Source organism: Tenrec ecaudatus, chromosome 4, assembly GCF_050624435.1.
Source record: "Tenrec ecaudatus isolate mTenEca1 chromosome 4, mTenEca1.hap1, whole genome shotgun sequence".
Lineage (NCBI taxonomy): Eukaryota > Metazoa > Chordata > Mammalia > Afrosoricida > Tenrecidae > Tenrec > Tenrec ecaudatus.
The window spans coordinates 19504941-19522663 of NC_134533.1; the positions used below are offsets into that span (position 1 = coordinate 19504941).

The 17723-nt window shown below is 34.8% G+C and overlaps 2 protein-coding genes across 2 annotated transcripts; both read right to left on the reverse strand.

Moving 5' to 3' along the window:
• Positions 1-8727: 8727 nt before the first annotated feature.
• LOC142446441 (olfactory receptor 8I2) lies at positions 8728-9660 on the reverse strand. The gene has a single exon (XM_075548191.1). The coding sequence runs from the start codon at positions 9658-9660 to the stop codon at positions 8728-8730; it is 933 nt and encodes a 310-aa protein (XP_075404306.1).
• Positions 9661-14870: 5210 nt separating this feature from the next.
• LOC142445710 (olfactory receptor 5J3-like) lies at positions 14871-15605 on the reverse strand. The gene has a single exon (XM_075547644.1). It carries the CDS (start codon positions 15603-15605, stop codon positions 14871-14873), a length of 735 nt encoding a protein of 244 aa, XP_075403759.1.
• Positions 15606-17723: the final 2118 nt, after the last annotated feature.

Genomic DNA, 17723 nt, shown 5'->3' on the forward strand with positions numbered 1-17723 from the left:
TTTATAATAAGTTTCAAAACCCCAACAAAAATTCTCATTATGTAGTATGCAATGATGGAAACATAATTTTAATGTATCATGTGCCATCTTTTTGTTACAAAAGTGTTCAACATTACTGGCAAAATTTCAATCACTGCAGTCTTCAATGTGGTGGACTAAAATTATGGACTAGAGATTATTCATTTCCAGAAGATATTTTAAGTTCTTTATTTCAACATTCAAATTCAATTTTTTTCCTAAAAGCTATATTGCCAAATCATAAACATTATTAAATAGTTAGTGTTCATTCCATTAATTTATATGCACAGCAGTGTCATTTCCAAGATTTCATGAAAAGGAAATTAACAGAAAATTAAATTTTTTTCACAGAATTTTTGTAAGAAAAATTCCATTGGTTTCATACTGTCTACATTTGGTTTGATTTGTCCCAAGCAAACAAAACCCCACCACAATTGAGTTGATTATAACGCATAGTTATCCTATGATACAGACAATGGCTCCAAAATTTTCCAAGGCTACAAATTTTAATAGAAACAGACACATCTTTCTCCTGCTTGAGTGACTGGTAGTTTCTAACTGTTGAACTTGGTCCACAGCCAAGCACCAACTCACTGACCTACCACAGCTGTTTGATTTGACTTTAATTTTGAAAATAATACTTACCCTGAGTCAACAGTGGTGAAATGTTTTTCTACCAATATTATCTGTCTAGATTTTTGTCAAACCAAAACCTTTCTTCCAAAAAAATTTTGTAAGATATTTAAGCAAATGAAAAGTTCTGTAGTATAATATTTTCCTTTCAGATAAACTATTTTTATATTCTTGCGCAGGCATTTTTTCCTGTGGTAAAATAAATCAGTCTCCAAATTTTATTCAGTTCCCCCCAAAAATGCTATTGACCAGAAATTATTTCTCTACAATGAGCTATTATGAACAAAAGCAAGCAGTGCATCTCTGCCCTCTCACCTTAATCTTTCCAGGGTGCCTTATACACTGAGGATTGTTCATAATGCAATATCCAGTCATCTTCAGGGATGAATATCCAAGGGAGATCAGTGGCACATTTCCAAGAATAAAAGTTCAAGGACTAATAGTTTCACGTTAGGCTTGTAACTAATTATTGTTTATGCTCTGAGATGAGACATACTAATTAGAATGACATCATGTTTGGTCTCCCTTTGTGATACTCAATATATTTTTACTAGGATATCAGAGAAATTATTTCCGCATAAATATTTAATGGTTGTCAATCAAACGCAAAGTATTTAACTGCGAGGTGGTCATTGTTCTTGTTGGTCAATGCCTGAAATGCTTACTTATAAGTGTACTTACATATAGCTTCAATTATTATTCTGTCCATTTAGTATCCCACACAGGTTTTATTACTAGAAAAGTAGACTGTGCCTTGTCTAGTGTTGATTGTTGTGGTTACTGTTAAGCACCCGGTTCAGAGCAACAGAATGAAACACTACCTGGTCCTGCACCCTTCTCACAATAGTCCTTATGTCGGAGCCCATTGATGGAGCCCACTGTGTCAAGTCAGCTTGTTGAGAGTCTTGCTCTTTTTCCCTACCCCTCTACTTTACCAAGCGTCATGTGCTTCTCAGAGACTGGTCTCTCCTGAGATCCTGTCCAAAGTAAGCAAGAAGCAGCTTCACCATCCCTGCCTCTAAGAAAGACTCTGTTCTTACTTCTTCCTAGACAGATGGGTTTGGCCTTTGGTAGTCCATGGTCCTCTCGATGTGTTAATGACTCTTCTATAAAACAGACAACTCCATGTATTTGTCATTGATCGTCCTGCAGTTATCTTCCCTACAGAACTGTCCACCAGCAGTTAAGAAGTTTCATAAGGAATACACGAAGTACTTTCTCTAATGAGGTTTGACCTAAATCCAAAAGCTAAACTCACTGCCACAGAGTCAATTCAAATACACAGTCAGCCAAAGGACAGAGTAAAACTGCCACTGTGGGTTTGAGAAGTTGTAAATCATTACAGGAGCAGAAAATCTCATATTTATCCCTCAGAGTAGCTGGTGGTTTCCAACTTCTGACTTCGTGGTTTGTGGCCCAGCTCAGCAGTCAATGCACAATCTATGCTCCTGGTTAATGTACATATCCATGTACACATACACAGTGTTCCTAATTCATCCAAACAGAAATACTTTCAACATTTTGGTTTTGTTTTACAAAATGATGAGAACATGAAGTAAAAATAAGACAGTGCCTAGTAAAATATTTTTTATGTTAGATAATATATATATATAAGGTAGTCCATAGTATCTTTAAATATATTGAAAATGAATTAATATATGAAAATGCTGAAATATTTTAATTAAAAAATTGACCAAGACGAGGAAACAAAGAATCTGAAAATATGAAGCACTTGGATTCAGAATTAAATATTATCCTGAATAGTGGTAACAAGAGATCTAACTAATTTTTGCATAGTGACTTTATTTTTATATATTATTACTTGCTATACTTTATGTGTTTTGTTTTTATTTTGATATCAGTAATGAAGTCATTTTCTAATTTTCCAATCAGTATAACTTTCATGTCTTTTTCTTGTCCTTTTGTCCTAGCTAGATTAATCTTTATAATGCTTAATAGAAATAGTAAGAGGGTAAAAGCCCTTTCTTGTTTCTAATAATTGAAGAAGTGGCAAATTTGCTTGAAACAGTAAGTGATAAAATTTAACCAAATCATGATAACAGATTTAGAAACTTTCAATAGATTGTGTTGCTTTATTTTGCTTTGCTCTTATAATCAGGACTAGGTATTACATTTTTCCACTAGTTTTAATAAATATAATGCGATAACAATTTTTCAGTTATTATACTAGTATGGTAGATTAAATATTCACTGGTTTTGAATATTTATTAAATTCTTTATTTCTCATTAACTACCAATTGGTTTTGTTATATGATAATTTAATATATTTCTGGTTTTAATGTGTTGTACTTTTCTTTATTAAACCACTTTGAGCATATAAGCATTGAAGATATGTCCACCATTAGTTTCACTGCAATATATATTTCACATTTTTGTAGTAAACTAATATTAAACCTACACAATAATTTCGGAAGACTTCTTCCTGTTTTCCTTTTTGAAAATGCTTTTATAGTATTTACATACTTTTCTACATAAAATTTTGATAGAAATTAGCCCTTAACATTCTGTTTCTAAAGATTTTTTTTATTTTTCTACATTTTTGATCAAGAATCACTTGTGAATTTATAATAGTGCCTATAATTTTAATAATATAGTTTCATTTTCTGAATCTTTATCCTCCATAATAACTTTTATCAAATTGTATTTTAAAATAATTTTCCTATTTTGTTTCAGCTGCAACTTTTTCTATTACATGTATTTATAATAATCACTATAGTACGATGGGGCATGCCTCCCAAACGAAAAAGCTCTGCTGGTTGGAGCTTTCTCAGGACACATTCGTTGGCTAGGTGAGTATTGAACAACTCGCTCTGAGCTTGTGCATCCAGTGACATTGTCAGGGAATGTTCTCTCTGGTCACAATGAATTGTTTTCACAGTGAAAGCAGTTTTTTATGTGGGTATGTGTAATGGTCAATTTAAGAGAACAGCATGCAGCTGTGAAATTTTGTTTCCTGCTCAGAAAAATTCCGCAGAAACTGCTGAGATGTCGAACGCAGCTTACAAGGTCAGTGCTACGGCAATAACTCACCTGTATGATTGCTTTTGCTGTTTATATAAAGGTGAAATGTTGATTGATGACAAACCTCATTCTGGACAGCCATCAACTTCCCTAACACTGAGTCGTAGGAGAAGTATGAGAAACCAAGTGGAAATTGGCCAAAAAATGGAGTCCAAAGAACCAAAAGATGAGTGTGGACTCCCCCTTTACACCTACCCCCAAAAATGGAGAGAGTGGGAGTCCTGAGAGGGCAGGGGCATGCGCTTGGAGCACACAGGAGAGATCCCTCCCTCAAACCTTACAGAGAGCCCGATCTGAAAAAGTGTCCTGCCCTCAGTCTGTGCTATTATTAACCAGTCCTATATCTATTTGGGAAGGGAGGCATGGTTGCGTTTACTAGCCCATCCTACTGACTGAGTTTAGGTTCATGTGTGACGTGATGTTTCTGGTGCCTAGTGTGTGTTCCAAAGTTGACGGTCACCTGTGTAGGCGACCTTGGTCTGACCACCTGTTAGGTTTCTGCTGTGGGTTATACTTTGGTTCTTTACTTTGCACGCTGAAAGCCCATTTTGTAATGCAAGTGGGCATTTTATGAAGGACGGGACAAGTTTCAGGTTGTAAGGTCTCCAATGGGTTCACAGTTGGGCACGGACAACCACGTGGAAAAGAGGGTCCACACATGAGGAGCGGGGTGAGGGGGGGTGGGAGTGGAACCCAGGGACTGAGTGGTCAAGGGAGCAAGGGGCAAGAGGGTGAGGGGGGAGGAGAGCTTGCACAGCCTGTATTCTAGCCCTCCCCTGCCTGGAGGAATGCATGTTTGAAGGTAGTGGTGGCCTTTATTGGCTAAGTTAAGCCCACCTGGGTGAGGTCCTGAGCCTGAAAAGACTATTGAGTTTTAGTCTGAAGCAACAACACAGCATGGCATCTAGGGTACTGGGGTGATTAATATACATTAATCATTACATTAATATACATTATTGTATAATATTAATATACATTAGTCACTTCAGAAGACTGGGGCCAATAGCAGAAGACTCACCAGAATGCCAGCCTGTGGCAGGATGTCCACCATTAGCAGACTATAAGGTCCAGCTATACATTTTGTCAGACCTTTTAAACTAGCTAAGGGCCCTTTGGACTTCTTTTCCAAAATACCTGCCTTCAATAAACGTACTCTTCCTGTTAAAACTTTTTTTATTGATTCTTGCTCTTTGCCCCTCTCCTGAAGTCTTTCTTGGGAGCAGAACAAGAACTGAGTAGGGCAGAAGCTTGAAAGTCCAAACGTCATTCAGGTCACAGAAGTTTGAGAGACTCATGAAGTCGTCCAACTGAGGTTAGCCTAGGTCAGTGATTCTACCTAGCATAAAAGTATCAAAATAATCACATCAAAATACTGTTTAAAATATGTTTTTGCTGATTTATTTTGCACTATCAAAGGGACAAGTTTCCATGGTGGCAGAGTAGATAATATTTAGCCTGTTACATGAAAGATCAGCTATCTTTAGGGTAACAATCTATTTCTATTAAAACGTACAGTTTCAGAAATATAATATACCCAGTGATCTGCCCAGGAAACCATTACCTAATTCACAATATAAAAATAAAAATAAATAAGTAAAAATAAAATCTATAACACCCCATGGACAATTCTACTATGTTCTGTAGGTTTTCACTGACTTGGAATCTACTAGATTGCAGAGAATTTGATTTGGCCCATGCAATATCTAAAAAAAAAAAAAAAATCTTTCAATTTCAATATAAACTGGAAAACGCCTAATTTTTTAATCATCTTTATTGTATAACCATACAGAGAATAATCATCTTTAATAACCATAAAATGCAACAATTTGACTATACAATAAGAGAAAAAATAACCTAAGGAGGGTGGGAGGGTTAGGGAGGGAAGTCAAAAGAGCTGCTGATACCAAGGGCTCAAGTAGAAAGAAAATATTTTCAAAGTGATTATGGAAAAACATGTACAAGTGTACTTGATACAATTGATGTATGGGCTGTTTTAAGTGTAGGAACCCTCAAAAATGATTTATTAAAAATAAAATAAAATTCAAAATTACATTTGAAACATTGCTTTGAAGCAAAACCCAACACATATGTACATAGAGACACACACCATTGAAACAAATAAATGACTTATAATATCAATATCATTTAAGATCTCTACTGTTTTATATAAGAGAAAACTTATTGATAACGTATAAGTTCTATAAGAAAATACGGAACTGGAAATCTTGTGGTGATCAGTTACAGAAAATAAAGGCCATCTCACCTCAGAAAATGCACTACACCCGAATTGGGAGGAAATGCAAAGTTGCATGGCAAAGGGTGGATATCCAGGGCTAAAGAATTAAGAACAATAATAGTATTTACCTGACACACACTGGTAATTTTAATCATCTCATGTACACATGAAAATTGGACATTGAATGAGAAAGATCAAGAAGAGTCAATGAATTTGAATGATGTTTTTGGTGAAGAATATTGAAAATACCACAGACTGCCAAAAGATCAAGCTAATGTGTAGTTGAAGAAGTACAGTCAGAATGCTTGTGGGAAGTGAGCCTGGGGACTTTGTCTATCATGCTTCGAAAAATGTAAGGGCAGTGAAAGAGAACGATGCTTAACAAGATGACCTGACACAGTGGATGCAACACTGGCTCAACCACAACAGCAAACTGACACAAAGATATGCAGTATATTTTATTCTGTCCGTAAGTCAGAAGTGGCTTAAGGACCTCTAACAAAAACGACAATAGCAATAACATCACCATGTGAAAAGTGCTGAAATGACAAATCTTTTATTATGTATGCAGATAGTCCCTGACATTAATGGGTTTCAAATAAATTGAATCACTCCTTTTAGTCTTTTCCCTTCCGTTACTATTGTCATTCATTGTCAGTATCTTTATAAATCTAAGCATTTTTGTCTTTGATAAACCGTTTAATATACCATCTGAGACTGCTGACATGCCATCAGCACATTGCGTTCTATAATATTTTAGTATACATTACTAATGTCATATATAATTGAAGATAAAAGGATGGTCATAAATGTGGTTTGTCATAATTTAAACATGTGATTCAGGGAATCACATTTAGTAATAATAATAATACTTTTTACCGGCCTTAAATTTGCTTTTATGTATGACATTCATTTTGCCCCAAAGAGAAATAAGTAATTTATAATGAATACCATTTTTAAACAGTACCGCAGAAGTCTTCAGTGAAGAGGTTACGTGTAGACAACTTGAAAAGAGTGAACGTGGAAGTCATAGATGTTCAAGGAGGAAATGGGGGTCAGGTAAATGGAGTAATAAAAACAATGTTTTATGAAATAAAATGATAAACTAAAGAAAGACAAGTGTTGATGTTGTTTTTAATAAGGCCCAATAGAGTTTTAGATTGAACAAAAATAATTTTATTTCCTGTTGAGCTGATACAGCAAACATTTTAAGTTGAATGGAAGAATTTTAATTTGCAGAAAGACTTTCCTAATTGCTATGTTGGAAAAGTAAAGTGTTAGAGTCTTTTGCTCCTGGAGGAAAAAAAACAAGCAAAAAAGAAAATGAGCAATAGATACATACTTATATTAACACTAAAAAGCTAAGTGGGCAGGCCACTTGACATCTATTGAAGAATGCATTTTAAATACAGTTGGAAATAAGAATAACAAATAAAGCCAGATTCTGGTCAAATACAAATGTATGCAAGTGTTCTGTTTCACATGAAAATTGAATAGTATATATACAATGAAAATCCATGATAGGAGAAAAGAAAGAAATATAGTTAGATTTGTGAATTTCTATGATGATGATAATAGGAAGTTTGCAGTCACCAATATAAATTCAGAAACTATCAGTGGAAAAAAAATTTCTTGTGAGTTTAGTATCTCACTCAAAATTCACTGAGCCATTGAGTCAATTTTGATTCATAGTGACTTCATAGGAAGACTAAATCTATTTATTTGGATCACTAGGACTTAAAAAAAAAATCATCTTAGGAACAGATGACCTCTTCTCTCTCTCTCTTGGAATGGCTGATGGGTTCCAGCCACTCACCTTGAGATTATGAGCTCCATGTATGGGGCTCACAGTGATAGTAGAGCTCCTGGACTTTAGTATAGAGGAATGTACAATAAGAGAAAAAGCATATATATATATATATAAAGTATATATATATACCTTCAATAACAATGATGCTTGGAAGCTGTCCCCTACAACTTTATTTTACAATATGATATATTACATTATAAAATCATTTGCAAGACTGAAACTCCTCTAATATCGATCAGAGAAGAAAAGAAAAAAACTGGCAAACATCTACATGCGCACACTCTCACCTATCCCATCACATTAGATTAATGACTTATTATCTATCTAGGTGGTTTGATTGAGACATAGGAGACATGATCAAAATTGTAACTGTTATTGCAAAAAGACCTAAGCATCAGGACTTTTCTCCTCCCCAGTGCCTTCTGGCCTCATTCATGCTTGTACCTTATTGAATTGATCACAATATTTTCATCCTTTTTAATATTTTGAGATATTTTATTAGTTCTGTTCTCTTTTCTGTATGTTTTCAAACGATCAAAGGTCATTTCGTAATGTCAGTAAAAATTATTGTTAGTCGCATTTTAATCTTCGAATTTCTTGCTCTCAATTTGCTAATTGCTGAGCGGACTGAACACCAAGCTGCACTGAGAATCAAGTGAATTATTTGTTCACATGTTTCAATATGACAGTGTTCTCACACAAGGTTGATAGAGTATGAATTCTGTCACTGTACAGAAAGATCTGTCCTTATTTGAACATGTTTATGTTATAATTATAACTATTGATGTGTCTAAAGAACCTTCTAATACAGTGACTTTCTATGCCATGTAAACAAATAAATAGCTATTTATCTTCTCAGTTTGAGCCTTCTGATGTTTTGGTTTTTGACATGTCTTTTGAGGTTGCCATAATATGTTCCTAATTGTTTGAGTCATTTAATGCTTGAATGCATCCAGGTTTTAAAAAATATATCACATTCATAGATTACTTATAGAAATCGTTTTCTATGAATGACTCTCAAGAGAGCATTCTTCACATCTTTGTTCCGCAGACTATAGATCAACGGATTCAACATCGGAATGACAATGGTGTAGAACACAGATGCCACCTGTGCCTGGGTGAGAGAAGATGTATTATCAGGCTGTAAATATGTAAAAATCAGGGACCCGTAGAAGATGGTTACACCCATGAGGTGGGATGCACAGGTGGAGAAGGCTTTTTGCCTGCCCGATGCAGACTGGATCCTCAGGATGGCTGCAATGATGATGATGTAAGTGATCGTGATGATCAGAAGAGAACTCAGAAGGGTGAAGCCAGCTAACACAAAGATCACCATTTCTGTGTCAAAAGCATCGATACAGGACAGGGCCAGCAGGGCTGTGGTGTCACAGAAAAAATGATTGATACTGGAATCACAGAAGGCCAAACTGCTTATCACACAGATGGATATCAGAGAATTGGTGAAGCCAATCATGTAAGGCAGGGATGCCAGCCAGTTGCACACTTTCTGGGACATAACTACAGAATAGAGTAAAGGATTGCAGATTGCTACATAGCGGTCATAAGCCATGGACCCCAGAAGAAAGCACTCACTACACACCAGACCAACAAAAAAGTACATTTGAACAAAGCAGCCAACAAAAGAGATGGTTTTGTGGTTGGACTGAAAATCAACAAGAGCCTTGGGAGTGACAGTAGAGGAATAACATATGTCAATGAACGCCAAATTGCTGAGAAAAAAGTACATAGGTGTGTGAAGCTGAGAGTCAATTCTGATTAGCATGATTAGTCCAAGATTCCCCATGACAGTAAAAAGATAAATGAACAGGAATATCAAAAAAAGACTGACTTGTAGTTCAGGATGGTTAGCAAATCCAGAGAGGACGAAGAGGGTCACCTCAGTGAAATTGGACCCAGCCATTTATTTCAGTGAGATTGCTGGCTTACCTAGTTCACAGAGTAATACAAGTCAGAGAAGGATGTAAGTCTAAAGACCTAAAAGAGCAGAGCTTATTTAAGTATTACCATATGATAAAATCCTGAATGGCCATAAGTTAGAGAATTAGTATCATTTTTATTCCTTACAGAATTGGCAGAGTGAAAAATTATTTGTACTTAACTCAAATTTCATTTAAGGCAAAGAAAGCACTAGTTAAATAACTCAAAGGGAATTCATGTTATTTAATCATTTTCCATCAACACATTTCAGTTTATCCATGTATTCATTTAACAGGTATTTATTCAGTGAGGAATTTTGTCTTGTTTTTCATTAGAGCAAGTTTTCTTGAGAGGTACTAGAAGATGCATACAGGGGGGAAAAAGGCTACTAGTATTTGTTATCATGTAATGCACGCACAGTTTCAGACAGGTTTAGATAATAGAATTACTCTTACCTAGAATTTGGCTATCCAATGGAAATTATCTTCTCTTGTAGGTATCTTCCTATTTACAGATAATAAAAAAGAAAGATAATGGCCTTCACCAAAGACATCCTTAATATTTTGCATGCATATGCCCAATATGTATCCTATAAACTGTCAGTATAATAGACTACATCTGTTGCTATTTAACACAGAGATTCATTGCTTATATAAAGAACTCCTATAAATATGTTGATAAAAATATACAGGTATTTTTGTTGATAATACTGCATATTATGGATGTTTCTTCCCATTGATGGGATATAAAATAGGAAATTAAATAGCTATAATATTTCTTTGTCTAATGTCTTTTTTCCCAGCTCAAAACTAGATTTGTATTCAGGGTTAACTCTGTTTCATGTATTTCTAAAGCTGTTTCATGACACAGTGTTATCTTCTAAAGTCTAATGTGCTGAGCAGTCTTCTTATACTAGCAATCTCTTCTTCAAACTTCTAAACTGATCTCATAAAGCAATTGGTCAATTAACATCTTGCATCTCTTGAGATTTGTATTCTAATTGTACCCCAAGGTCTTAAAATTCTTAATTTGTGTGGCTTACCTCTCTCAGTCAAATGCTCAGAAATGTATATTCCTCACTTTTATATATTTAATTGTAAATAATACATATTGAAGAAATTAGTTGTCATTTTAAAGTCAGATTATATTAAACTATTATATATTATTACTTATATTTTGAATAAGTAATTTGAACTTGTATAGAGATTATTAACTTCCTGCATGTTTATCTCTGCACCAGCTATGCACATATCATAGTATCATCATCACCATTCATCATCATCATCATCATCAAGATATCTAAATTCAGAGTGTTCTTAGTACATATCAAGCATAATGTTAAGGAGTAAAATTTTGTGATCTTATCTAATCTTATTATATTAATCACATACCATTTCTGAAGGTAACTACTCCTTAATAATATGCTACTTCATTGAGTGAAATATTTTTAAAGTAACTCTCCAAAAATTAGCCTTTAACCATTCAATCTGATGTTATGAACATATTTTTCTTCAGATGTTCATCTCTTCCACATCCACTTATACTGGTAATTTTTACTCTTCTAGTAACCTTTTTGTGAAAATAGAACTGAAATAATTGGGCAATACGCTGGAATATCATAGTAAAGGATAGCCTTTACTTATTCACTTATCACACATTTAAAAATCATTTATGTATATTCACAATGAACAATAATTTAATGAATAATAATGAGTCAAGGAATAAAAAAATGTTCTAGAATTGATTGTGATAATTGTACAACTCTTCTTGATATGACTGAATTATTGAATTATATGACATATAAATTAAATGCCAATAAAACAGTTTTAAATCATTTATTAGATTTTACTGTGTCTATGAGATATTTTACTACAACTGTGTACATGAGATTGTTTTTACCTTCATGTTTTTGTTAGGCTGGGTTCTCTAGAGAAACAGAATTAGTGATTTTGCATGTATACGTGTATATTGAAAAAAGATTTATATCAAGAAAGACTTAATAGTTATAGAAGTAGGTAAGTCCAGTTCAGTTCAAATCCATAGGTCAGATGTAAGGTGGAGGCTTCTGTTGACTCAAGCAACAGAAGAAGCTGACAATGAAGAAGCAGGGTAATGAAGGAGGAGGGCCACAGAGTGGTGGATGCAGAGGTAAGTGAATACAAGTTTGGGTCAAATGATTCCAATGTAGATAGTCTACTGACTGTTCCTGGCATTGGCCGGTGGAAGAACAAGAGATCCATAACCAGACAGACACAGGATCTAGATCCAGTAGAATTGAAAGGGGGCAAGAGTGTTCTGGGTCTCTCTCTTATACAAATGGCCACAGCAACAAGGAGTTGACATCCAACCTTGACCAGATTGGGCTCCATCCCTCCCTTTAACCAGGTCTAGTTTACATAAACTCTAACCATCACAATGGTTGAAGATGTTACATGAAGTTCTGTTGGTTCTGGCTCATAAAATTCCCGCACACAATAGAACGAAACTGCCCAATTGTGCACAATCAGTGCAATTGTTGATATTTTCAAAGCATTTTGTAGCCACTGTATCAACGGATTTGATTTAAAGCCTTTCTTTTTTCACTTACCTCATTTTTTCCCCATCCCTGATGTCCTTCTGGCAACTGTACCATCTTGAATAAGGGAAACACAGGATTTCTATTCTTGTAAAGATATTCATTCTCAGAAAGACACAGGGAGCTCTGCCCTGTACAATAGGATCACTATGAGCCAGAACGACTTGATGATAGTGAGTCTGAGGATTTGGTTCCCTCCTGATAAGAAAGCATGTAACATGACATCTATGCACACTCCCTTCTAAGGAGAATTCCAGCTTTACTTCTCACAGGACACATTTCTTCATTTGTCTGGAAATATGTTCTTTGTTCTTTGTCAACACCATGATTCAAAGGCATAATTTCTTCCACTATCTTCCGTAGTTCATTGTCCAGCTTTGGCACACAAACGAGGCAATGGAAAATGTCAATGCTTGGATCAGGCACTCCTTGGTCCTCAAAGTGGCATATTTGCTCTTTACCATTTGAAGAGTGGGAGGGGGCCGCGGAAGAGTTTTTTGTTACATCTTTATAGAAGCATGCAACCTCAACTTTCTTCCATGAGAGGTGTTTTCAAAATGACACTCAACCTATGGAGCAATTTTATTGTGCCCTATAAGGTTATTATGAGTTGGAATAGATTTGACGGAAGTGAGTGGGGTTTTGTTTGTTTGTTTTTTTGTTTTACAAGAACATTTCCCAGTGCTACATGACAACGTGTGACACGATTTCTTATTGTTAGTTCCATGGGTGTTGATTTTAGATGCAAGTCAATGAAAATCCTTGAAAGCATCCAAATTTTATCTATTTGTCATAAGCATAATTATTTGTCCAGTTGTGGATTTTTCCCCTTGTATTAAAGGGTAAAGGGTATGGTGCTATTGTCCAGTAAGAATTGCACTGTTAGCTGAAGGGTCCTGTATTTGAACTCACCAATTGCTCTGTGCAATAAAGGTGAGACTTCATGATCCCATAAAGGTATACAAAGCACTGGTGAACCTACCTAGTGTCAGTATGAGTCAGAATTGTCTTGGTGGCAGGGTGTAGGTAATATTGAAGTATAATTCATACTGAAAGATTTAATCTTTAATCATCATTAGTGAATACTTTAAATCTTCTTCCCTTAAGAGTGACTTCCCTCATATGTGAGTTAAAATTTATCCTGTTACTATAATGTTCTCATATTTAAACCAATTGTTGTTATTGTGATAATGAATATTTAATTGGTATGATTGCATAGGGTGTTCATAAAATGTGACTTGTAGATATGTAATAAAAACTTGTTTATTAATGGAATGCATATATGTTTATATGCCTATTTTGATTTCTGTTAATCAGCTATATTTAACTTTATAATCATGCTAGCAACATGTTACACATGAGCCACAGTGACATTATTAAAACAAATGAATGTTTAGTTATACAATAATATTAATGAAAGTAAGGCTTCATTCCATCTCACCAGTTTTTCTACTAATGTTCTTTTTCTGTCTCAAAATCTAACTCAAACCCTCACATTGCACCTGGTGGCATTGTTCCTTATTCTCTCCCATTCCCTGACAAGTCTTCTGTCTTTTCTTTGATGATTGTGATACAGATGAAGAGTGATGGGCAAGTATTTGTCGACAGCAAAACAAGCCATATTACCTTTTTTCTACTCCATAATTCTATTGCAGATGAGCAGATAGATAGAACAACCAAGTTTAGCCATTTTTCCTCACTACAGTAGTGTAATTAATTGATTAACATACTCAGCTGCTACTCTAAGGAAGGATGTTTTTAGTTAAAATTGCGTGGGCAGAAAAGTCGGGTGATTTACTTGCGAAAGATGAAGTACTCTCAAGTACGATCCTTGTGGTCGGCAGTTTGAAACCACCAGCAGCTCCACAGGCTAATCACACGGCTTTCTACTCCTGTAAACAGTTACGGTGCTGAAACCCACAGAGGTATTTGCTCTGAGTCAGCATTGACTTGATGGTAGTAAGTCTATCACACTCACTCACACACACACACACACACACACACACACTATATATTATATATATGGGTTTTTGAATGTACGGGTTTATATGTATATACACATATGTATACATACCTATGAAAAATTAATTCCTTACAACACATATTCTTATTTTTGTTTTCTCTTGATAGTTATTAAATATTATTGGATAATATCAGTCTATAAACAATGTTTTACAACTCAAAGTCTTAGATTAAACCCTTCCTGATATTGAGTAAAAGACTTGGAAAACACAGGCTTGAATTTCTAACAGTGTGATGTAAAGAATATTTAAAATATATTTTCAATACCATAAACACTACTTCAAGCTTTATTTTTTATGTCTATTTTAGGGAGCTGCAAGACATTAAAAAAAGAATGACTAATCACTTTTGGCATATTAAACTAATATTTTTAGATACTAACCTTCCTACTGAAAGGAAATAGTTTTGAGGAAAAAGTAAGAAGTCATGTGTAAACTGCCTGTCCATTATTCAAATGTATAAATAAAGTAAAAAGAAGTAAAGAGACTAAACTCTGTTCACTTACCAAGAAACAGAACTTTGATTAGCTCTGGATTTGTGTCGCCTTTGGTTTAGATATAGTTAGCTTTACTTTGATTGGTTGGGTTTAAATAAAACTATTTTAAAATTGTTATGGTGGTTTCACTGCTTTTACATTTGTATCTTTTTATGAAATAAAAACGCTCTATGGAGAAGACATACGAGATAATCACTGTCAAGAAGGTGATCATAGCAATCACACCAGAGAAAACTAAAAGCAACAATTCATTCAGGGATGTGTCAGAACAGGACAACTTCAGCAGAGGGGGAAGGTCACAGAAGAAGTGACTGATAACATTTGGTCCACAAATAGAGAGTTTCAGCAGGCCAATTGTGTGTGTTAATGAGTTGGTCACACCTCCTACACATGATCCTATGACCAGCACAACACATACTGTTTTAGTCATGGCCACGGTATAAAGCAGAGGGTTGGCAATAGCCACATAGCGGTCATAAGCCATTGCTGCCAGTAAGAAGCCCTCAGAAGTTAGGAGTGACACAAATAGAAAGTATTGCAGAATGCATGCAGAAAATGAGATGATCTCCCGTTTAACAAAGAAGTTCAGCAGCATCTTGGGTGCAAAGACGGAAGAGTAGCAGGCATCTACAAGTGACAGAGAGCTCAGGAAATAGTACATCAGCGTGTGGAGCTTGGGGGTGATTTGGATTATAAAGAGCATTCCCAGATTTCCCACCAAAGAAATGAGGTAGATCAGCAGGAACAAAACAAAGAGGACCACTTTCAGTTCAGAAAGATCTGTGAGTCCCAAATGAATAAACTCAATAACCACTGTAACATTTTTACGGGCCATTTCCTTGTGTTTCTTGTTGCCTGCTAAACAAGATAAGGAAATTATACACATTAAAAGATAATAGTGTTGCCATAGGAAGACTATTGGCAATTCTTGGATAGCATTGTGACTTAAGTTAGTAAATTCCCTCCTTCTGGCTACATTATTTATGAAATTACAAAACACATCAGAACCAACTCAATGGCACCTAACTGTAACATATCTCTTCAAGCACTGTTTGTGGGTTCCCTAAGAAGATCAATGTTTCAAGATCCACTTAAAATGTTGGCATTGCTGTGACGGTAAAGTTTAAGTGAAATTTACACTAAAGAATAGAAGTACAACTTAGGAAAGATTTGGAACCGGATTTGTTAATTTAAACTGTGCATGTTACTGAATTTTTAGATTTTTAATTCTCATTCAGTAACAGCGTCCATAAACAGTGATGCAGCATTTCAAATCCACCAGGGGCGCTGCAGGGTCGGCTGTGGGAAAGATCTACAGCTTTGGAAACACTGCAAGGGAGCTACAAGGTGGGCTTTACTGGATAGCAAGGCATGGGGTACGTGGAACAGACCTGCTGAAGGTAAGCAGTTAATGCTGGGCTGCAAAGAGAAAGTTTAGGGGTTCTATGTGCATAAATTATCAGGCACCTCAGAAGAAAAACGACGCTTTCATACCAAAAATTATCCATGGAACCTACTCTGCAGTAGTTTACTTTGAGAATCCTATCAACTCAACAACAATAGGTTTGGTGTGGTAGATATCAGGATCTAAGAATGAAGTATACATCTGAGATGCCCTATATATGCTGAGCACATACATCAAATTTATTTTAAATTGGAACTGATAATCCAAAACATACTAGGGATCCAGCATTCCAAACTCTAGAGATTTTATCCTTAGGAAAGAGCAAGATTGGCTTCTGAGAAGAGTATCATATGGGAGCAGGAGAAAGGGCATTTAAATCATGGAAAACAGAATCATACTGTAATTGTCATTGACGATTGATGTTCCCTAGAAACATTTTATGAGTCCTTAATTTTTGGGGGGAGAAAATGCAAAGCAAGCATAACACACCTGTAAACAATATAGATAATTCTTTGCAATGCTTTCTTTAACATTCATTATTGAAACTTAATACGTAGGACACATTATATCTTTTATACAAAGCCATTGTTCATTGGTTAGATCATTTCTACATTTACTCTCATTGATAAGCTTTATATAAAAGTAATGAAAACATTTTAAACAATCCATTATATGGGTAGCTTTACATATGTAAAATAAAAGATAATTGCATGCTTGCTTCATACTTTCATTGGGAGACATGATTCCATGAGAACAGTAGCATTATTGCCTACTCAAAGAGTAGAGTATTTACAGACATAATAAATATATTTCTAGAGAATTTAGTGTTGAGAGAATATTTCATAGAAATATACACTTATGATTTATACTGAAATATACTGTTTAGGGAAAATGGTTTAAAAATTGAATTGAGGTAATGACTTATCACTATCCAGTTAAATATGGGATAAATTTAAAGTTAATGTATAAAAAATAATTAGGAGGAAAAATATGAAATAAAATTCAATGTTTAAATTACAAATTTCTCCAATATTGTATTTTAAATGCTTACCAAATTAAAATTTGAGTGCATGTGTATGCATGTATGTAGTGATTTTTGAAATATAATTACATAGGATATTCAAATAAACTAATTAACTTGCCACTGAAAAAGAAAATAGTCAATATGTAGTCTTATTTGGGAACCTCATGTTCACCTAATCCCATGAGTTATCATTAATATAAGAAAAAAATCTTAAATTTTGCCTGGTATTTGTACTGATTCAAAAAATAAGCCAAATTTTAGGAGTCACGTGTATAAAGATGAAAACAAAATTATTATTTAATATATGAATATCTAAGGTAGAGCATCCATTGAGTGGGAGCAAGAACAAGATGACTAACCAATATTTCAAAAGGGTAGCATTTGATCAACTGTTTAGCTATATATTATCGTTAGATCAGTTGGGAATAAACTCCTTGGTGGTAAATTTGATGATTAAGCAGGCATAATAATTACATTATTAAAATTTTCTCCATTTTTCCGAAGGGATTTAAGAAACTCTCAAG